A 23,980-nucleotide genomic window follows, 5' to 3' on the forward strand; every position below is an offset into this window, starting at 1 on the left:
ACTAAAGAATACATTTTTGCTCAGATTCCTCTGTAATGACAGAGTCACCAGGGTTACATGTTGAGTCATGAGGTACTGCTAGCTCTGTTTAAGTTTCTCTCCCTCTTTCTTCTCCAACTCAACATGAGGTCTTGTACTTGGTTTGAAACCTATGCCCTTTATAGGTGTTGATGACAGCCGAAAGTCCAAATGAAAGAAAATATGTGTAGATTTTATCGATACTACTACTTTTATCGATACTCCTTATCTATTTGGTACTTTATCGGTTCGTTTTAATTTTTAAATAATTGCTTTTTAGAAAATACATTAATTTAAAAAGAATGAATTCAGAACAGGATTACTGAATATTTTGAATATAACTAAATGAAGTTTCCAGAGCAGCAACAGTAATTTTTACAACAACGTCACTATATAAATAATATCACAATACTGAGTGAAGTTTAGTTTTTATTAGTCACTATAAGTCATTCCTCCTGTCCTCTGTCCTCTTGTCCTCTGTCCTGCTCCCTCTCTTCTGATGTGATTCACTGTGTGCAGGTAACATTAGTGTCAAAAGTGTCAAACTAAGTTAGTCTACATACAGACAGCTGTCATTTGAGCTTATTAGTAACAATTCGCTATTAGCTGAACTAGCATGCAGTCCTTAGTGACGGTGGCGAGAGACTGTGGACAGAGCATATTAAACATAGTGTCTACATGTTTACATGTTCATGCACACATGCTTCTTACTCGCGAAGGTTTAATTTCACTTACAGAAACGAGTGCAGCTGCCGTCAACTCCAGTAATTTTTGAGTTCTTCACTTTGTTTCCACTGCGGCTGCTCGGCTGTTGACCGATTACTGTGTTGTGTAGATCTGTGCGTGGATGTGTGTGTATGTGGAGGAGTTCAGCCCTGGCACAGAGCGCAGATGAGAGGCTGCAGGATGATAATGAATTAAACCAAAATGTGTAAAAGTACTGACAAAAGAAATGATGGGGTCAGAGCTTACCAATACTATGGTCTCTGATAATGTAGCAGGGCTAATTTAGTACCGGATTTCAGTACCCATCCATAGTCAACATCTAAAATGCTAAACAGTGTTGTCCCCTCCCTGTAAAATCAGCAGACCAAACATAGGTATTCAACCACATGTAGAGACAGACACATACACAACGTCTTTTCATCACATAAATACCTCCCTAGCTGTATAACTAACTGTTACTACCAACAATGTATAGTAACAATATTGTGAACGGCAGGGCTCTCAAGTCTCACGCTTTGAGAGTGTGAAATGCGCATTTTAACCTTTTCACACACTCACCCACCAGACCTGGTATTTCTCACGCATAAAAAAATTATTGTGATAATGTCCACCAAGTTACATCGTTATAATTGCAGTGCAACGTGATGCAAGACGCTGTGGCTACCGGAGAGCTCAACAAGAGCTTGCCACACTTCAACCAATAAAAATAAGACAGCTACCCACCAGCCAATCAAAATATAACATACAGCTACCTATCAGCCAATCAGAAAATAGCATTGGTGTATCCGTGTAAGATGCAGGTGATCTGACCGCAGCAAGAAAAGGGTGCACAAACAAGATGGGAGTGCCTTATCACGTGCACAGTAAGTCATGTCATCATTTAATTTTGTAGCCTACTGAATGAAATTACTTGTTGCACAAAAGGAAAACAATGAGAGCTTATCTTGGAGAATATCAACTTTTACCTAACAGTTTGACAAGACCGCATGTAAACTTTAGCGGACAAAATCGATGTTAAGATGTAATTGGTGGCTTAGTGGTTAGAGCAAGCATCTCATATAATAAGCTTTTCCATATAGATGGTTGATGACTTCTTTGAAATTTGAATCCTTTATAAATTATCATACCCAAGGCCTGCCACATCGGCAAGGCCCTGGAACCGCCTCCATGTAACAGAGCTCCAAGTAAAAAAACACATTGAACATTTTTCATAAAAAGTATATTAATGCCGATTCACAATCAAACTCCGAATACAGAAAATAAATGCAGGTCTGATTGCTGCCTATCTAACTGCTCGAACTAGCGGCAGTTAGCTGCTCAGATCAGGCATCACAGATAGAAATGTTGAAACTTTTGTCAATATGGACATGCTGCACACTGTCAACTCTGCTAGATTCTCCACAATTTAATTGTTAAATTTATCTTACTGAGACTGCCAGTTTAACTAACTGTACACCACGTAGCAAAAGCATTTCAAAACAATAGCTTTGGTTTGCCAGTTAGCCGAGACCTACAGCTATAATGCTGTGTTAAACACAAAGGAAAAGGGAAAAAGCATAGTAGGTCCCCTTCAAAAGCCGATTCACAATCAAACTCCGAGTACAGCCACACAATTTGACAAATAAATGCAGGTCTGAATTCCACCCTAGGTCTAACTGTTGCCTGTCGGCTAAATGCTCGAGCTAGCGGCAGTTAGCTGCTTAGATCGGGCATCACACATAGAAATGTTTCAACTTTGGTCAATATGGACACATCTTAAGTAAGTAAGTAAGTAAAGTTTATTTTTATAGCACCTTTCACAGATAATAAAATCACAAAGTGCTTCACAATAAAAGCAAAAACACAGACAATAATACAATGAAAATACAATTTTAAAAAAAATGGTCACAAATAAAACAAACCCATAAGAAGCAATAAAAGGAGGTAAAACATTTAATCAGTCAGCCAAAGGCCTGTCTGAATAAAAATGTTTTAAGTTGCTTCATAAAAATAGTACAGGAATCTGTGGATCTCAGAGAGAAGGGGAGAGCGTTCCAGAGTTTGGGAGCAACAGCTTGAAAAGCACGGTCACCTCGGGTTTTAAAATGGGTCCTAGGGATGGTGAGTAAAATCTGGTCAGAGGACCTAAGAGTCAGATTGGGCGAGTACAGGAGAAGGAGGTCGGCAATGTACTGTGGCATCTGACCATGTAAAGCTCTAAAAGTTAAAACCAAAATTTTAAAATTAATGCGGAATTTGATCGGTAGCCAGTGCAGAGAGGATAAAATTGGCGTGATATGTGATCTCTTGTTACTACTGATTAAAAGCAGAGCAGCTGCATTTTGGACAATTTGGAGCCGGTTCAAAGTGGTTTGGTTTAAACAGGTAAAAAGAGCATTACAATAATCTAAACAAGAGGAAATAAAAGCATGAATAATCATCTCCATCTCAACTCCAGTCACCACAGATCTTAATTCAGCAATATTCCTCAAATGGAAAAAACAAGAGCTAATAAGCTGACTGACATGACTGTCTAGGGACAAGGACTGGTCAAGAATGACACCTAGATTTCTGACGGTACGCTGAGCATGAGCACTTAAAGGCCCCAAAGAATTCTTAATGACACGAATGGAGTGTTTCGGGGCAATTATAAGTGATTCTGTCTTTTTAAAATTTAACTGGAGGTAGTTGTCAGACATCCAGCTTTTAATAGCATCCAAACAATCATTTAAAATAGACAATTGGCTGGATTCATCAGTTTTAAAAGAGCAGTATAGCTGAATATCATCAGCATAAAAATGATAAAAGATTCCGCTGTACTGACTAATGATCTGTCCAAGAGGCAGCATACACAGGGAAAATAACATGGGACCCAGAACAGAACCCTGCGGTGAGATATGAGGAAAACCAATCTAGAGCAGACCCAGAAATACCCACTAACTGGTTTAACCTGTTTAAAAGAATGCCATGGTCAACCGTATCAAAAGCAGAGCTAAGATCCAGTAGCACCAGTACAGAGTATTTCCCACCATCAGCTGCCATCATAATGTCATTAGTAACTTTAAGCAGGGCTGTTTCTGTAGAATGCATTTTACAGAAACCTGATTGACAGGAATCATACAAGCTGTGAGTTTCTAATACAGCTGTGAGCTGCTCTGCAACAACTTTTTCAAGCAGTTTGGACACAAAAGGTAGCTTGGAAATAGGCCTGTAATTAATCGGGAGGGTGGGATCTAAATTTGTTTTTTTTTCAGCAAAGGTTGAACTATGGCATGTTTAAAATGGCTCGGGACAGAGCCAGTTATAAGAGAGAGATTAATAATATCTAAAATAGCAGGGAACACTAAAGTTATGATGGTTTGAAGATGGGAGGATATTCGCTCTGATATCACAGACTTTATTCACAAAATAGTTTAAAAAGTTATTGCAATCAGTATCAGAGAAGACAGGCACTTGTGGAGCAGTAGGAGAGACAATGGTGTTAATGGTCCTGAATAAAACTTTTGAATTTCCTTTGTTAGCAGACATGAGGTTGGCAAAATAAGCAGTCCTAGCATCCTTTATCATATTGTTTAAACAGATTAAAAGCTCTTTAAGGTGCAGCTGATGGACCTCCAGCTTAGTAGACTTCCATAAACGCTCTAGTTTTCTACATTTTCACCTAAAGCTGCGGATTGACTCATTGATCCAAGGTGAGGAATTGACAGATGGTATAAGTCTGGATTTAAAAGGAGCCACTATATCCAAAACAGAAGAACACTGTTTATTAAAAGACTGGACAAGGGTCTCCACATCATTAAAATTATATAGCACATCTGAGTTAAATAATGTAATAAAATTTTCAGCTGTGGTCTCGTTTACGATGCGCCTAGAGGACATATGTTTTTGAGGCAGCAGCTCCACATTACAGGAAGCATTAAAAAGAATACACTTGTGATCACTAACAAGGAAATCCTCCAGGCAAACATCATCAACCATTATACCATGTGAAAGAACTAAATCAAGTGTATGCCCAGCATTGTGTGTGGGCCCAGAAACATGTTGAGTAAAGTTAAAAAACTCAGTGATGCTAAGAAAATCAGATGCAGCCTTAGAGGTTGCATTATCAACGTGGAGGTTAAAATCACCAAGAATTAAAACTTTATCCAACTTTATAACTGAAGATAAAAACTCAGTAAAATCAGAAAGGAAAGGACCAGCTGGGCCAGGAGGTCTATAAATTGAAATACAATAAAAAGGCTTCAACTGACCAATTTTTGTCATGTTAAGTTCAAAAGAGGGGAAAGACTCAGTGCTGACTAAGCGACAGTCAAAGCGATTTCTATGAATCACTGCAAGACCTCCACCACAGCCTGACAGCCTCGGCGTGGTGATGGAGCTGCAGTCTGCAGGACAGAGTTCATTGATGAATGAAGAATCCAAATTACGCTGCCAAGTTTCGGTGAGAAACAGAAATTCCATGTTCTCCCTAATAAATAAATCCTTAAGGAGAAAAGTTTTATTTGAAATGGAGCGGGCATTAAGGAGAGCCATCCTGACAGAAGACTTGTCAGGAGCAGCACCAGCAGGGGCACGACGCAGAGGACGGAGGTGACAGATGTTTGCTCTCCGGTGGCACCTGCCAGCAGACACTAGCTGTCCATATGCTCTATAGTGGGCAATAACAGGGATAGGGTAATAAGAAGAACAATTTTGACCTGCCTGGTCTTCCAAGAATGGAGAGCTGGCTGCATATGGGGCAGGTGAGAAAGCTGGGGTGGCAGTTAGTGGGGTAGGGGAAATATGAGCAGGAGGTCCAGTTTCATTTGCTGCAGCTACATTAATAGAGGCATAGATTCAGTCAGTAAGACTAGATAAATGGCTGGAAAGGTTGGAAGCCAGGACTTATTGTTAAGATGAAGATTATCATGTTTGTACAGATCAGACTTTCTCCAAAATGAGTCAAAGTGGTTAATATAGCCATAACCACATGCTGTGCAAAAACTGCTCAATCTTAGCTCTGTTATTTGCCGCAATTCAGTCATTTAACTCATCTTACTGAGACTACCCAGCAAGCAGTTTAATTTACTGTATGCCAAGTAGCCAAAGCATTTTAAAACAATGCTTTGGTTAGCCAGTTAGCCGAGGCCTACAGCTAAGCACTGGGTGTACAGCCTACCATTAGCTCCTACAGCCATTTACTCCACACTTAAACACTCAGTAGCAGCTTCCTAGTTTGTTTTTACATAACAAATTCACAACTCATAAAACATACTCACAGGTTGTCATCCCAAATCTCCAGATTTTTCCAACAAAGGGAAATGCCCCCTCTTTCAGGAGTAACTGCTGTGAAAATCCAGCAGTAAACTGTTGCCAGTTTGTGAAGCAGTCCTCAGGAAAATAGAGGAAACACAATAAAATATCCAGGTTGTATTGTGGAGGAATTGTATCAAAAATAAATTCCAACCACTTCTTCATTGTGCCTTCATCCTTTGGTAGTCCAAACAAGGACAATTTTTGGTCACAATGAAGAAAGCAGGGTCTCCTAGACATGGCATCACATCAGCGGTTCAAACTCTGCGGCCTCTGCTCCTGCTCTGCTCGCAGCAGGTGTGTTTGGGGGTGCAGCCCAGTGGCCAGCAGGTAATTGCTAATTTGTCACATTGTTAGGAAATAAAATTCAAACAAGCTGTTTCAGGCAGGTCAGGAGCTGTGTGTCCGAGGAGAGACAGAACTCCCTTTAGCCTGGACTTTTTTTTTTTTTTTAACTAAGCAGACCTTATAGAGGCAGAAAATTGCTAACACACTAAAGAAGAGGGAAAACGCCAAAAAGCATAATAGGTCTCCTTTAATAATATAAACACGTTTTCAGTGGAGAGGGTGGATAGCTTCAAATACCTTGGGAGTCCACATCACTGAGAGCCTGACCTGGGCAGTGCATACTGACTCACTGTTTGAAAAAAGCAAGGCAGAGACTGTGACGGAAATTCTGGATATCCCCTCAAATACTGAGGAATTTCTTCTCCTGCACCATCAACGGTGTCCTGACTGGGAACGTCACTGCCTGGTACGGAAACGGGACCGAGAAGGGGGCAAGGCCCTGCAAAAAGTGCTGCTCTACCCTGCATAAAACATGTTTATACTAGTCACTGCCCAGATAAATGCCTTTTCACTATGCTGAGGTAAGGAAGAAGATACCGGATACACCAGACCAGCCCTGTGAGGCTTAGGAGGAGCTCCTACCCTCAGGACACAAGGGTACTGAATGATGACCCTGCCTTATCCTAAACATTGACATTTATTTATTTATAATGACCACTAATAAATATAACTGACAACAAATCATTTGACTGAAATCATATTTATGATTTTATGTTACAAATAAATTGAATTGAATTGAATTGAAGAACTGTTTTTGATGCTGGACTCTGTCTGTGTTTACCAGAGGAAAGGTACACTCAAATACAAACTGTGGCATGACCAGAACTTAACCTGCGCCAAATGTTGTACTGTAGTTGTAATGGGCATAGACAGGCCACTTATTGGGCTACCAAGCAAGCTATGCCTCCCACTGCCTAAGCCATAGACTGCATAGAAACATTTTTTTTACACATAAAAGCACATAAAGCAACTTTGTCTCCATAAAAATACCAAAAATGAGTTTATTAGAGGTTGTAAGTTGCAACTCAAGACCTCAGCAGAGATGTGAGATGTAATACATTGTTGACGTAGTTAATATACAGTGAATAATCATGCTGGGAATTATACACCTGTGGATGCTGTGGCTCAAAGATGGCGCTCTAATATCTTGGCCACCAGGTCCCACATCTTTGGATGACATAGGCCAGGATGTTTCCAGTTGCCTTTCTGTCAGCTTGCTAAATTTGTGGTATATTCAGGCTCTTCCGTCTATTTTACACATGTTGGTGGTGCTTTTTGTGGGTGGTTTTCAATGATAGCTGGCAGCAAATCACTCATTAGGATGAGGAAATCAACTCACGAGTCTGTATGCTCTTCTTGTGTTGACTTCTGCTGGCTAGCCAGGTTGAGGTTTTCAAATGTAAACATCAGTAAACATCCAGCAGAGGGCACCAGCTGAGGTACCACCCTGTTAGCCATTTTACAGGCTTTGGAAATTAACTGGATCACGTCCGTGCCACATCAGTTTCCAACGGGATATCAGGAACTGTAATATTCTATGATTAACTGAATCTTGGCTAAATCCTGGATAGCGCCTACCAGGTGACTCTTTTTCTATATGGTGATCTGACAAAGCAGAGGACTCTGGGAGAGAAGGAGAGGTGGTGCTTTGTGCTTTGTGGTGAATACGGACAGGTGGGAATGTGAGCTGCTGTCCTGTTCTTGCTGTGGATCACTGCTATAAGTTGTTCTGAGGCAGCTGCAGAGCGGCACAGAGTGACCAGGTGGCTGTCTTGTTGATGTTGGGATGTTTGGACAGTTAAATCATACCACAACTAGAAACCATGGATTACCAGAACGATCTGGAAGCATGGAGAATTATAAAGCAGCAGTCAACAATATAGTTAGAAAGTTAAAGGAGCTAATAGGATCACATTTCAGTTGTTCTTTGTACAATTCCAAGTGGCAAATAATTGATTGTTTGGTTAATTGGTTGGTTGATTGATTGATTGTCTGATTGATTGTCTGATTGATTGATTGATTGATTGATTGGTTGATTGATTGATATGAGACATCTCTTTTCTTTCCTCCAGATCAGTTATTCATCAACTGCTGTAATTCTAAGTGATAAGAGCCGCTTTCCTGCCTTCTTGCGGACCATTCCTAATGATGAGCATCAGACAGCTGCTATGGTCAGTCTGCTCAGCACCTATGACTGGAACTGGGTCGGAGTAGTAACCACAGATGGAAATTACAGCCTATCAGCTCTTGACCACTTTTTCTCCCAGGCTACTGAAAAGGGGATCTTGCATGGCCTTCAAATCAATCCTACCACAATCTGTAACTAGTCAGGATGTGGGCTCTGCTATCTCACAGACTGCCACAACCATCCTCACCAACCCCAAGGTACAGGTGATCGTGTCATTTGCCAAGCCGACTCTCATGATGCACCTTTACCAGGAGCTTAAGAATCAGACACTGAGAGCAGGACAGAACATGGCGTCAATGAGAAGAGTCTGGGTGGCCAGTGACAGCTGGTCCTCCTCCAGCTCTGTGATAAAACACACAACTCTGGAGGACATTGGACACATTGTTGGCTTTACCTTCAAAAGTGGAGACCTGTCGTCATTCAGTGAGTACCTGAGCAGACTGGAGGCAGCTGGACATGACTACACAAGGAATAACACCTTCATGCAGGAATTCTACATGCGTCTAAATGCCAGTGAAGGTTCTGGAGGAGCTGAGCTGGCATCTAAAGCTGTGAATACCCTTAGAAAACACATTCATGTAGACACTGTCTTCAGTGTTGAGATGGCTGTGAGTGCCATCGCTCAGGCTATGGTGTCTATCTGCAGGAGCAGAGACTGCCAGACACCAGGCACAGTTCAACCCTGGGAGGTATTTATATACATGACTGTGTGTTTGTGTGTGTATGCGCCTGTGTGGTATTTATAAGGTCCACATGGGTTAATTTTCGGGTGAGCTAAGATTGGGGATTCTTTCCAGGGTTGCCTCTCTCACGCATCTGGCATGACTGCCACTCTTTCACCATCAATGTCACTCTCTCATGCCCGTTAAAGAAATGGGAGCGTACCTATGTTCCCCGGGTTCTATGCTCCCCGGGTCCTATGTTCCCTGGGTCCTATGTTCCCCGCTTTGTATGGGACCCCAAAAGGGTCCTATGTTCCCCGCTTTGTATGGGACCGGGGAACACATAGGGTTCTATGTTCCCCGCTTTTCCCCAAAAGGACCTGGGAAACATAGGCCCTTTTTTTTAAAAAAGGGTCCTAACCCCTAACCCTAACCCTAACCCCTTTTTCTCAAAAGGGTCCTGTGTTCCCCGGCAACAGCGGGGAACACAGAACCCTTTTTCTTAAAAAGAGTTCTATGTTCCCCGGTCCCATACAAAGTGGGGAACATATTTCCTTTTGGGGAAAGCGGGGAACATAGGACCCTTTTTTTTTTTTAAAGGGTCCTATGTTCCCCGATCGGGGAACATAGAACCTGGGGAACATAGAACCCGGGGAATATAGGGATGACCCCAAAGAAATCTCACGCCGGATGTCCACTGGATCATGCGCGATTCGGCTGTGGTGCAGACTTGCTCCATCCTATGCTGGGTGTCAGTGTCCACTGGGAACTGGGCGCGCACACAAGCGGCTGGAATTGGCGGATCGCAAAATCATAATGTCATGCGATAATCTGCGGAAATCTCCTCTGAGCCCCTCTTCGTGTTTGACTTCAGGCTTGGGGCCACTGGAGTTTTTTTTTAAAGTCCAGCCCATTGTGTGGCTTGACCGGACCGCATACTATTCTCAGAAAGCAAGTTTAGGTCTCATGGGGCTACCCTGAACTTCATGCAACTTCTTCCTTCCCCTAGTCTCCTACACTGCTTGCCTATTGGCTTACAAAGTAAATAGCGTGGAAGTCGCCTGTCATTGATATATTACTGGTTGGAATTTTACCAAGGTAAGCAAATTGCATTTACATTTAACTGTGTTATGAAACCACGTGCCCTGCCTGAATAACTAAAACACACTTATGATGAAAAAACTTTTTGTTAAATGAGTCTGCTAAATTTCTTTAAGAAAAAACTGAGGCAAGAAGAAGAGAGTAATTCTAATAGGCATCCTACTACATAAGAACATGATGAGGTAGGCTAATGTAATGCACTTGTCTATTATCCATTATCTATTTCTGTATGAAATTGCATGAAAATAGGATTTCACCGCATGAATTTTCAGTTTTTTCTGGGGGAGAACCCCCCAAACCTGCCTTGAAATCTTTCTTTTTGTCACAACAGGACATATTACTGGATTTTTTAAGCAGATGATCAGTACTACCATCAGATTGATGAAAATGATCTTGACCTGCGCCATAAAACAAATATTGAGCGTCTACGGATGTATGTGGGTCAAAAACCTACAATTTAGCGATAAAATAATAAAGGGAACTAAACAGATCATCTAAAATGATAATTGCATGGTATAAGCAGTCACTTGGTTGTAAATTTGTCCAAAAGCAACTAAATAAACCAGTTAATTGCTTTAAGTTGACATCCGGGTTAATGGGTAATTAGGCGGAATGAACAAAATAAACTGTAATTAAAGCTGCAAGCAGCGTTTGGCGGGACCTCGCACTCGTGCCCATTTCGGCCCCCAGCTTATGTCGTCATTGTGAATTATTTAGAAATATCAAACATATTGCCACAAACATCAGAAAATCCTTACAGAGCTGAATGTTTTGATGTTTGAATGCTTTCTGTAGCTGTAGGTATGTAGAAGTGATGTCACAATATGCAAATTAGATAAGTTAATTTATTCCCATCAGATTCCTCTTACTTTATTTTGAGGACGAGATGACAAAAACAACACAAAACAAACGAAATGTACTGCGTAAATATGTTCAAAATGGTGTTTACTGAGATTCATGAAATCGAATATGGCTGCCATGTAGTGACACCACAATATGCAAATTAGATTAGGTAATTTACTCCCATCAGATTCCTGTTCCCTTATTTCGAGGCTGAGATGACAAAAACGACACAAAATAAAAGAAATGTACTGTGTAAATATGTTCAAAAGGCTTTTTTACTGATATTTATGAAATCCAATATGGCCGTCGCCTAGTAACCCCACAATATGCAAATTGGATGAGTTAATTTACTCCCATGACAAACCTTGGGTCATGATGAATAGTTTTGTCATTTACAGTATGCCTTTATGTCTCACCACTTTCAAGCCACAGCCTTTTGAAATGTCGAAATGAAAATGGAATTTTTTTTTAGCTCAATAAACTCTGGCACCTAAAGGGTCAAAATGGAGATTCTGCCCCTGTCATATCTGCATGTAAGATTTAGACACACACACATCATGTTTCTGTGAGTTTGTGTGTGACAGCGGTTGCCATGGTGATGAAGTAGGTGCACCTGGGAGAAGAGCAGAGAGAGACAGACAGAACACAGAGAGAGACCTGTTGTAGTGGAGATTTAACTCCTCGAAGAAGTTCTTCCCATTCCCAAACCGTTGGTCCAATCAACAAAAAAATGTGATGATGAGAGAGATAAAGTTATACAGAAGATCTGTTTAGCAGCAGTTGAGCTGTCATGTGTGCGTCTTTAAAGCCGATAAAATAAATGGTGTAGGAAGAGATGTGTTTTTTTAAGAGCACGTTTGAGGTGAAGTCTTACTTTGAAAGGTCAAGTAGCTCACTTCCTGTTGGAATTAGGTCATGGGTGTCAACGCGTGATTTGTAAGTCAAACACACCAGTTTTGGTTTGATCTTGATACGACATTCCGACGGGCTGCAGTGGCCAGTTTAGTGCACCTATGTGGCGCTAGAGAGCCCATTTTGGCACTTTAGGGGTTAATAATGTGTATTTGCTGTTTGAAATGAAGATTCTGCTGCTGTAATCTGTCCTTTAAAGATTGTGAGACACACAGACCAGAGAACCCTGTGGCTGTGTCTGTGTGTGCAGCCGTTGTCATGACGATTAATGACTTGCCTGCACCTGAGGCAGACACAGACACCTCAGGAGAGCAGATCACCAAAGGCTGTTTATAATGGGTTTTAACTCCTCGAACAAATGCCTCGCATACCCAAACCGTTAGTCCAAGCAAGAAAATAAAGTGATTTTGAGAGCTAGCCACGTCTCGTGAACGCACGTGTTGCGTTTTATATTTCTCGAGTCAAAAATGTGGTCAGAGGAGCGAGTTTAAAATGTGTTGCACCTAAGCTGTTTCCAGAAATTTCTCCTCAGAGTTTACATGGGAGTGAATGAGAAAAAAATCGACGCTCCCTTCGCTTTGGAGCCACTCAGCAAAAATGTGTACGTGTGAGAGATTCCATGTCAACATATCTGTGACCAGGACAAATTTTCCTACGTTTTGTGGTATAAATAGTGTCTGTACAGTGAAAATTGTGGCCATGGCAGCGAGTTAAAGACAAAAGTTTTAGACGATTTTTAGAGCCCTCTCCACTCTAGCTCACAGCATTCCGTGCAATACACACCCATTGTAAACTGAGAATTTCTCCACTTTTGCTCATGGTACTTTGAGAGGCACAAATGAAAAACGGTAAAAGATATGAAAAAGATGAAAACATGAGTGAATAGATGAGACCTGTGGCAACATTTGAGAGTTGGAATGGAGTCTGTAACACAAAGTATGGAGACGCTGTAAATGCTAGAAAAAGCCCTAAGATTGGTCTCTTTCTCCCCCCTGCTGCCATTCATTTCCTATGGGACAGCTTTCGAAGATCGTCAGGACGTTTTTCTGACATCTCACCTTATGGAGGCCATAAAATCCAAACTAAGCGAGTAATGAAAAAGTTACGAATAAGATTTGATTAGAACGAGTTGATCTGTCATCTGTGCAAGTTTGAAGCCGATTGGATAAGCGGTGTATGAGAAGATTTTTTAGGAAAGGCAGTTTTAAGGCAAAATCTTACTTTGAAAGGGCAAATAGCTCACTTCCTGTTGGATTTAGGTCAGGGGTGTCAGCACGTGATTTTTAGGTCTTCATGAGACGAACACGCCACTTTTGGTTTCATGTTTCTACGACGTTCCTACAGGCCATGGCGGCCATTTTTGTGTGCCTAGGTGGCGCTAGAGAGCCCATTTTGGCACTTTAGGGGTTAATGTCATGATTTTCTAAAATTGTTCACCAGTTCTGATGTGCGTGCCAATTTTGGTGAGTTTTTGAGCATGTTTAGGGGGTCAAATTCCAGCTCAAAGAGGCGGCGGGAGAAAGAAAGAAACAAACAAAGAAAGAAACAAAGAAATAATAATAAACGCAGCAAAAACAATAGGGTCCTCGCAGGCAGAGGACTGCTCAAATAACACCCAATGGATGAAATAATCAGACACTTTAGGATAAATCATGAACAAAGTAAATTGAAATAAAGTTAATAAAGTGACAATTACACAAGCTAGATCGCCCATGTGGAGTTATCAGATCTGTGAAATAAACTCAGGGACACCATGGATGAGAGAAAGTTTGAACCCACTCGCAATACACAATCACTCCTTAAACATAATAATAAATATAAAAAATAATTAGTCATTCAATAAATATGACAATTATGTCAGTACAGGACAATTCATATAAAGACAAGATTAGCGCTTGCCGACTATCGGCAAAGCCAGCTGTAATCAGAGCCAACTGTAGGCAAAGAAAGCTGTCGGCTAGGCATGTGGAAAACACACAAGCTTTAATTGGAGCAAAACAGCAGTGAGCAAAGCAGGGGTACACAAAGCAGGGGTATGCAAAGCAGCAGTGTTCTTGCAGCGTGAGCGAGAGCAGCCATCACCCATCCCTGGCACAGCTGATAACCAACCCTGGCCCACAGTCTCTGTCATACACAATAAACGTTTGGTTTAAAACAAGAATATTAACAAGACAAAGATCAAGCTAGCACCATAGTAGACTTAGTAGATATACTGATCAGGCAGCGATTGGTTGCTTGGAAAGAAGAGGAGGGGGCCTATGGTACTCCTTAAACTAGTAGCCATTATCTAAAGCAAAGCATTAATTTAGCGACTACCTGCTAAGTGCTAAAATTACAGTAGGCAAGGAACAGGTGGACCTACTGACAAAGAATCGCGACAGAGTCAGTCCAGAAGGAGGTGTGGGGAGCAAAGACAACAGAGTCAGGACAAAAAAGCCATACTCAATACTTCACCAATATAAGCCACAGGGTAAAACAAAAGATAACATACGGCACAAACAGTGCAGAAACCACTCTCTTACCTGCAACAGTTGCGGAAGTTTGGCAAAGTGGAAGTGGTGTGTGCATTCGACCTTAGACAGAGAAAGCTTGGCTGACAACTACCTGCTTTTATAGAGTGCCCACACATAAGACATAAGAGACTTTATTGTCATTGTAAAAAATACAACGAAACTTCGTTGGTGATTGTCAGTCCAGCAGGAATGAGAAATATAAAGGATAAAAAACTAGAACTATAATTAAAAAACAGAATTAAAGCTGCAAGCAGCGATGAACGAGACCTCGGGCTCTCGCTGTTGGCCTCCAGCTCACATAGACAGTGCGCATTATTCGTAAGAGTCAAAATGTCGATAAAACAAGCAATGTCAAGAGAATGCAAGGTCATTTCTGGCAATATTACAGTACATTACAATATGTATTTCATTTTCAACCGATGTATTAACTAAAATGTACCTGTGATATGTCAGCTATGGAAACAAAATGTCTTGTCCAAAACATCCACATTGAAATGAAATACACTGTCATGATTAAGTAATTATATAATGTTAACAGCAACATGGTGTCTGTCATACTGTTAAGAATTGAAGTGTTCCCCACGTACTGTAAAAAACAAAGGTCTGTGGTGACAGTACTCCTGCTTTGTTGTGTAACACATTGTGATGTAAGTACATGAATATATAAATACATAATATACATTTTAACAGGATAACAAATATTAACATGGACAAAACATGAATTATAAAGGAGAGTAAATCATAAAAGAAAACAATTTTTACAAAGACTAAAGTGGTGATTAAACAAAGGAGCTTGTAATTTTGGAGTGTAACATTTCCTCAAAAATGTGTATACTTTCCTGATGTAACAGCAGGCAGACACTAGTTAATTTCAGTGGAGAAACTGAGCAGGACTACATGTATGTGATCGTGTACTGCTGCAGCACAGTTTTAGCTACAGATTTGATTCAGATTCTAAATGAGGCAAAAGAGTTTGACCTGGAAATCTTGTATTTACATGTTTTTGCTATCAGGCATTTATTTTGGGAAAATGTAGGAATGAGACACATGAGCTGGTTTAATCAATGTTATCCTGTCAGGTGTGTGTGACCACACACACACACAGGCTACCTGCCAGAGTCAGAGTGAAGCCATTGTTATGCTAATTAATGACAGCATGTAGTTGAGTGAGAGGAAGGGGGAGAGGCCAAGAACTTGAAGATGGCTTTCAAATTTCTCGAACTAGTCCTCCCTGCTCCCAAACCGTGGGTCCGATCGTCAATCTGAAGATATCACCAGAGAGATACACTCGTTCCAAATGCAGACATATATAACTTTCATGTTTGTGGAGTCAAAAAAGTGATCTTAGTCGTAAGTATACAATGTCTAGCTCACAGCTGACACATTTGCTCATGTTATTTTCAGAGGCACTAGCTCATTTCCTGTTGGATTTAGGTCAGTGGTGACAATGAGTTATTTGTAGGTCTCGAGGAGACAAAGAAGCCAGTTTTGGTTTGATCTTTCTACACCATTCTTACAGGGCGCAACAGCCATATTAGTGTGTCTTGGTGGTGCAAAAATTGTCAAGAGGTTTTGTGACATGTCACCTTTAAGAGGGCATAAAATCCAAACCGTTCGAGTAATGACAAAGTTGTTCAGAAGAATTGTTTAGCAGGGCTTGGTCTGTCAAGTGTGCATGTTTGAAGTCGATACGATAAACGGTGTAGGAGGAAATATTGTTTTAGTAAGAGAATTTTTGAAAAATGACATCTTACTTTGCAAATAGCTCACTTCCTTTTGGATTTAGGTCAGGGGTTGCAGCATGTGATTTGTAGGACTTGATGAGAAGAACAAGCCAGTTTTGGTTTGATCTTTCTACGTCATTCCGACAAGCTGCAGCGGCCATTTTAGTGTGCCTAAACTGCTAGGTGGCGCTACAGAGGCCATTTTGGCACTTTTTGGATTAATTTTTTCATTTCATAAAATTTTTCGCCAGTCCTGACATGCGTGCCAATTTTGGTGAGTTTTTGAGCATGTTTAGGGGGTCAAATTCCAGTTTAAAGAGGCGGCGGAAGAAACAAAGAAAGAAAGAAAGAAAGAAAGAATAACCAAAAACAAGAGGGTCCTCGCCCTTCAGCCGAGGTCCCTAACTATAATAAAAAACTAGAACTATAGCTAAGAGTATAAAGTATAAACAAATGTAAACACAGTAAAACAACACAGTGTTGAAAATATAGAGGATGTATGTAAATAAATAAGGGCTGTGGCTGTGTGGGTCGGTGGGTGTGGGGGTGATGGAGGGGAGAGGCTGTTCCTCAGTCTGTTAGTCCGAGACCTGATTGCTCGGTAGAGTTTCCCTGATGGTAGGGGGACAAACAGGCGGTATCCAGGGTGGGTTCTGTCAGTGCTGATGCTGGTGGCTGTTCTCTGTAGGCATCCAGCATACACAGCATCCAGGTCTGGGAGTGCAGCTCCTGTGATACCTGTGATCCTCCGGGTTATTTTAACAACCTGGGCCAAGTCCTTTCTGTTCTGTGCTGTGCAGCTGGTATACCATACAGTGATGCACTGACAGAGGATGCTCTCCACAGTGCTCCTGTAGAAGTTCACAAGGAGCTGAGAGGAGAGTCCAGCTTTTTTCAGTTTCCTGAGGAAGAAAAGCCTTTGTTGGGCTTTCTTCACCAGGTCCGAGGTGTTCAGGGACCATGTGAAGTCTCTGGTGATTTGGAGACCCAGGAATCATATGTTGTCTACCGTGTCCACCTCCTCACCGTTGATGTAAATTGAGGGGGGGGGGTGTTCCTGGTTCTCCTGAAGTCCACGATGATCTCCTTCATTTTGGTAGCGTTCAGAACCAAGTAGTTCTCGCAACACCACTCAGCCAGATGCTGGACCTCCTCTCTGTAATGGGTCTCCTCGCCATCTGTGATGAGTCCCACTAAAGTGGTGTCGTCTGCAAACGTCACAATAGTATTGGAGGGGTAGATGGGGGCACAGTCATCAATGAAAAAGGTGAACAGGACTGGACTGAGCACACACCCCTGTGGCACCCCAGTGTTCACAATGAGGCTGGAGGAAGTGTGCGTGCCTATCCTGACGTTTTGTGGTCTGCCGGTGAGAAAGTCCATAATCTATGTGCAGAGAGTAGTTAATCCCAGGCTGTGGAGTTTGTGGACCAGTTTGTGGGGGATTACTGTGTTGAAAGCGAAGCTGAAGTCTATGAAAAGCATCCCCGCGTATGTGTTAGGAAGCTCCAGGTGGGAAAAGGCTGTGTGAAGTGCGACTGAGATTGCATCCTCTGTAGATCTGTTCCTCTGGTAGGCAAACTGGTGGCTATCCAGGTCCGCAGGGGTGATGTCTCTGATGTGGGAGAGAACAATCCTTTCGAAGCACTTCATCACTACCAGGGTCAGGGCAACCGAGCGGTAGTCATTGAGGCAGACCACCGATGACTTCTTTGGTACTGGTATTATTGTTGTAGAGTTGAGGCAGGTGGGGATGACAGCTTGTTGTAAGGAGAGGTTGAAGATGTTTGTGAACACTCCATGCTGATTGGCTAGAAATCACCGAGTAACTGAGACAGCAAAACAATACAAGCCCACATACACTGAATAGAAATACAATATATTTCTGTTCTGCCACAATAAGCTTAGAAAAAAACATCATGGTTTAGATCTATATTCATGCAAGAGGCGAACACCAGCCTCCTGGGTGAAAGTGATTTGTTGGATCCATCCCCCACCCCTTCCCCTGCTTTATAGATACTTTCCAGATCCTTATACTACGTTGTTAGCTGCAGCATTTCAAGCTGACCCTGAAACGGGTGTGTTTGTGGACCCAAATGCAGTACCAGGCTCACAGGAACAGTTGGTAATGACTTTTATTAGCACCACAGCAAACAGGGAATGCAGCAGGCAGAATAAACACAGAATAAAGTTCGTTCTTCGGGCAAGTTGCCCTCACACAGTCTCTGAGACTCAGATGAGGGAAAGAGATCAAGCTTACGGCAGCCAAAGGTGGCGAGGCAGACGCACCGTAGGCTGAAGCGCCGGCTGATCGTGCTGAGAAGCCGACGAGGAGTGAGCTGAGGCGAGGTCGGGAGCCGGTGGGGGGGTCGTAGCTAGAAGAGCCGTCAGCGAAGGCAGAAGCACCATTGAGGAGCAGGCAGGAGGGTAGACGAGGCCGGGCAGAGGAGTCGAGACCAGACGAGCAGGCAGAAACCAGAGACGCTGAAGCAAAGCACGAGGTCGGGGACAGAAGGCAGGTGAGTTTACTGGGAGGCAGACGAGGAGAGCAGGTCGGGGACAGGCAGAGTTGGCACCGGGAGATCAGGCAGGAGAAGAACGCTGGAGAGTCTCGCATAATGCTAAAGAACAATCTGGCAGTGAGTGAAGGTGCTGGAGAGGCTTATATGCAGGGCTGGTTGATGAGCTGCAGCTGTGTAGGCAGGTGAGCAGAGTTGGCCTGATGAGGTGGGCGCAGCTGGCAGGTAGAGTGAAGCAGAGGGAGGGGGAGTGGAAAAACACTGCAGCAGAGTGGCAGGAGAGGACTGAGAGACAGGGATTGTGACAGACCCTGTCCAGCCTAGTATCATAATAGTGACGGGTGCCATCCTGCTGACTGGCAGCGTATCAAAACACTGCAAAAGGTTCTGTACGGCTGCGTTACAAACTGACACTGCCGGTGTATCATACTGCTGCAAAAATTGTCTTTTGCTTTCGGTGTCTGATGCCAAAGTCACTGGCAAAGCAATGGTATTTGATGACTTGTGAATGAGAACAGGCTGAATATTTCATTGATGATAGAATACCATGCAGCACTTTAAGGACGGAGCATGGGGACTGTGTGCATTTAACTGATGGTCTCCTCAAGTTTAGTCATGCATACAGTAAATACAAAACGGTATAACCTGATAATGAAATGTCTCATGTCCTGTAGGTACTGAAAGCTCTCTGGATGCAGAAGTTTAAACTTCGAGAAAAGACCTATCAGTTTGACAGCGGGGGAGACATCAATCTGGGCTATGATGTTACCATGTGGAGATCAGAGGGAGGAAAGATTTATGTCCATGATGTTGTGGCTGAATACCACCCACAAAACAACAACTTCACCCACACCAACCACAACACCATCCAACAGCTCTGGGACCTGAAGGTGGGCCCTCATTCAGCTGTCATTTTGTATATATACACACAGAGACCCACACACACATACTGCAGTGTGTCTTTACTAAAAACATTCTGACTGAGGCAATACTACAAACACAGGATTTCAGTTCTAATACCCAGTATATCCAGTATGGGAATAAGTTGCACAGAATGCAGTAAAATAAGAGTGAATCTAATTTAAAATACAGGAAAAATAATCAAAAACCAACAAAATAATCATCATCTCTCCCTGCTTTCCTCAGCACGTCATCTCTAAATGCTCCAATAGCTGCATCCCTGGAGAGTTCAAGAAAACAGCTGAGGGACAACACACTTGTTGTTATGAGTGCATCAACTGTACTGCAAACTACTACTCTAATGACACAGGCAAGACAGTCGCCTTACACACACACTCGATGTCACTGGATACATTTACCTACACAATAACAAATAACCATGTTAAGAGTCTGAGTCTGAGTCAGATTCATCTGTTGACGTGTACCCCAACTGGCATTAATGTGTGTTTCAGGTGATCATGTAATTAACTCTTTGTGCTAACAGTAAATGCACAGAAATCCAGATGTGATCACTTCCTCAAGCTGTACAGCTAATTTTTGACCAAGGAACTTAACCCCCTTTTCCACCAAACACCTTCAGTATGGTACCTTTGGAACCCTTCAGACATGGTACCTAGACCCTAGGTCCATTTAGTGTTTCTAACACAGACAGTACTCTTAAATGTGGACGGGGTTGTTGTTACTCACTGCTCCATCTGCTCTCGCTGTATTTCCTCATCACCAGTGACACAGATGGAAGTCTGCACCTTGTTTATCAGCCACAGAACATGGTTGCAAGCCGACATTTTCAGAACAAAACAGAACATGCTGCAGTGAGATTCTCTCTCCATAGAATATTAAAAAAATAGCAGGTTTGTGCATTTAGTCCTTCTTAGGCAAGTGCAGGGGTTTAGTGGTGCTGGAGCCCACAGGAGTAATGCTCCACAGCACTTTTTTTCTCCAAGTGAGGATTAGTATATATACAGTTCACATAATACTGTCAAAATTAATATATACTTTTAAACGTTTGAAGATCCACTCATTACTAAAAGTGTATGTCATCCAAGAGAGACAATAAAAACTAATGGAATGGTGACATTTGTCACATTGAAATTTAAGGTGTGTAGATGGATTCACGTCATCAACTCATGCGCATTACAAGTAAACGTTCCACCTTAAAAGTTGCCAGCAGTTGGCTCAGTTGGCCCAAGTTATTTTTTTCTCAGTCTACAGCTGCTTCGAGCGGCAGCAAAACATACTTTCATTTTATTGTTATAGTTAACTAATGTCTGTAAGACTTGCCATGGCATTAACAGTGGTTACATAGACTTCAAAACCAGCCACAACTCAGCCCTGAGCAAGAGCGACCATCCTCTATTGACCAGTCAACAGACTGCAGTGTTCACAGCTCCACCTTTTAGTACCGGATCAGTGTGTTATGTACCCCAACAGAGGGGAGGGGGGGGGGGACCAAAAATAGGGATGTTAGAAACATTTTCATTGGTACCATCCACAACCTTTCACAGTGGAAATGGAAAAAATGCGTTCTGAACTGAACCATACCGGACTGCTTGGTGGAGACAGGGCTTAAGAAGCAGGAACCAAAGTCTCTTTTGTGCATTTTTGTTTGCGTTTCCACTATATCTGAAGACCCATGAAGACTGGGCTGATTTGTCCACACACTGATTAAAAAATTGCAGCTTTGCTTAAGATGCATTTTTGCGTGTGATAAAACAACAGTCACAGTGCTGTTTTGCGTAGTGTACTATTGCATCACTGTGATGATGCCGTGGTCCTGCCAGATGCCTCCTGCTGCTGCTGCCATCATTAGTCATTAGTCATACTTCTACTGTTATTATACATATATGACTATTGTCACACATGTATACTGCCAGTTATTAATACATACTTTCAACATATTGTACCACAGTAGCCAGAACTATAACTATAATATTATTACTGTCAATAATGTTGTTGTAAGCTACTGTTATTACCTGCATCTCTCTCTCTGTCTCTCTCTCTGTCTCATTGTGTCATACGGATTACTGTTAATTTATTATGCTGATCTGTTCTGTACGACATCTATTGCACGTCTGTCTGTCGTGGAAGAGGGATCCCTCCTCAGTTGCTCTTCCTGAGGTTTCTACCGTTTTTTTTCCCCGTTAAAGGGTTTTTTTGGGGGAGTTTTTCCTTATCCGCTGCGAGGGTCATAAGGACAGAGGGATGTCGTATGCTGTAAAGCCCTGTGAGGCAAATTGTGATTTGTGATATTGGGCTTTATAAACAAAATTGATTGATTGATTGATGTGTGAATGGATGTTGCAGTGGAGACATTTAGAGGTGGGGATAGACTGAAAACTCCTGTCTGTCTGATATCCCAACCACGTGCTTTTGTTGCCTAAACCAAACCCAACCACGTGCATTTGTTGTTGAAGACAAAAACATCAAATTGCGGTGTTGTATGGACATAGTGTGTTTATTTTGAAAGAGACGGTATGCAAACTGTACATTTCCTGTGAAAACATAAGTGTATTTTGATAACAGGCAATGCATGTAACAGGCAGAAGCTGACATGGCGTCCCAGAATGTCACCCATCAACACACCCAGTGTACCTTGAATGCAACCTGATCTCACAGAAATATGTGAAATGACCACGACCTCTTAACACCGCATTCCGTGGTGGCAGCACGTAATGGGTTGAAATTACGTGCCGGTACCACGGAAACAATTCCAATGTAAAGTTAATTAGGATTCTTTGTCGTGGTGGACACAAAGATTCCCTGGTTCAACAACGTCATGTCAACCTCATTTTCCTCAATGATATCTTTAACATTTCTGTATACACACAAAAACGAAACGAAAGTGTCCTTGATAACTCAGCAATATGATGGGTTAATGCTAAGGCCATAAAATAAAATTTTAGTAGTAGTATTTAGTATTTAAGTATTTTGCCAGCTTTTGATAGTGGTGCAGTGGGCGGATGTGGCACGTTCGACTACTGTTTTGTGTTTGTGGGCTTCATTCCATTTCAAATTGCCGACTGTATGCCGCAACCGAATCCAAACACCACTATCTCTGCTAAGAAAAGTGCCCCCCATCCCCAACAGATCCCCCACAGACCCCCCTCACCTCCCTCACCCCCATCCCGATGTGATTAAAAAAAAGAAGAAAAATAAAATACAAAATAAATAAATAAATAAGAAGAAAAAAATAGGGCTAAGCACGGAAGAGCCTGGCTAATTTTCGATATTTTAGCGAGTACTCTAGAAACAGCATTTTTGGGACGGTAGTTTTTTGCAGCTTGTTGTAAGATAAAGTTGTAAAAAGATATATCTACTGCATATATTAAATATCTGTCATGATCTACCCAGCCTGTTACCTGCTGCTCTAGGAAACTTCCACTCACCCTGACTCCTCCTCACTCACCTACCAGCCACACCTCCTAATCAGTCTCATCACTCCCACCTGGTCTTGCCAGCTGCTCCACATCACCAATCAGCCCTGCATATAACCTCACAGATTCACTTACTCATTGCCAGATTGTCTTCGCATTATGCCTGACCTTCCTGCAATCTTCTTTGGACTGACTTCCCGGTATTGACTCGGCTTCTCTTCTCGTCTCTGCCCTGGTAAACACTACAGCCTTCCGTTCCTGACTACGGGTTTTGCCTGTGAGTTTTCTGGTCTCCGTCTGCTGTTAGCTAGTGATGGTGAAATCAAAGCTTCATGAAGCATTGAACCACTTTGACACACCTGCTTCAGGAATGACACACTGCTTTGAAGCATTTCATGCAGTCAGAAGAGTGACATCTGCTGGCTGTGTGTCAGAACTGCATCTAAGTGGAAGACCTGGAAAAGCCTTAAGCCTCGCTCCCAGTATCCACGTGATTGTGGGCGTGCCTAAGCAGGGATCGAAACACTGCCTCGGGACACTTGCGCTTCAAAAGATCGACACTGTGTCGAGCAAACTGGCTTGAGCGTAACATCACTAGTGTTGGCTGTGTGGCGATTCACCGCTCCTGTTTTCCCTGTCCTGCCGGTTCTTCGATCCTCTGCCTGCTCTCGACAATCCATCTGTCTGCTCCCGCTGGTTTCGTCTGCATCGCTGTCTGTTCAGCGGCTCTCGGCCCGACTTCTCACCGTCCTGAAGCCTGCCTGCCCCGTTGGTCCTGTGGTAACTCCCTCACCTGGCACACGGGAGACCTGCCTGAACAC

The 23,980-nt window shown here is 42.4% G+C and overlaps 1 protein-coding gene across 1 annotated transcript in view; it reads left to right on the forward strand.

The window, feature by feature from the left end:
• LOC117265033 (G-protein coupled receptor family C group 6 member A) overlaps positions 1–23,980 on the forward strand; it is a 47,101-nt gene that overhangs the window by 17,086 nt on the left and 6,035 nt on the right. The window contains 5 exon segments of the mRNA XM_078171235.1: positions 8,436–8,648; positions 8,650–9,240; positions 19,500–19,715; positions 19,972–20,095; positions 20,238–20,245. Coding sequence (XP_078027361.1) covers positions 8,436–8,648; positions 8,650–9,240; positions 19,500–19,715; positions 19,972–20,095; positions 20,238–20,245 — 1,152 coding nt within the window.

The sequence above is a fragment of the Epinephelus lanceolatus genome, chromosome 10 (genome assembly GCF_041903045.1).
Source record: "Epinephelus lanceolatus isolate andai-2023 chromosome 10, ASM4190304v1, whole genome shotgun sequence".
NCBI classification, from domain to species: Eukaryota; Metazoa; Chordata; class Actinopteri; order Perciformes; family Serranidae; genus Epinephelus; species Epinephelus lanceolatus.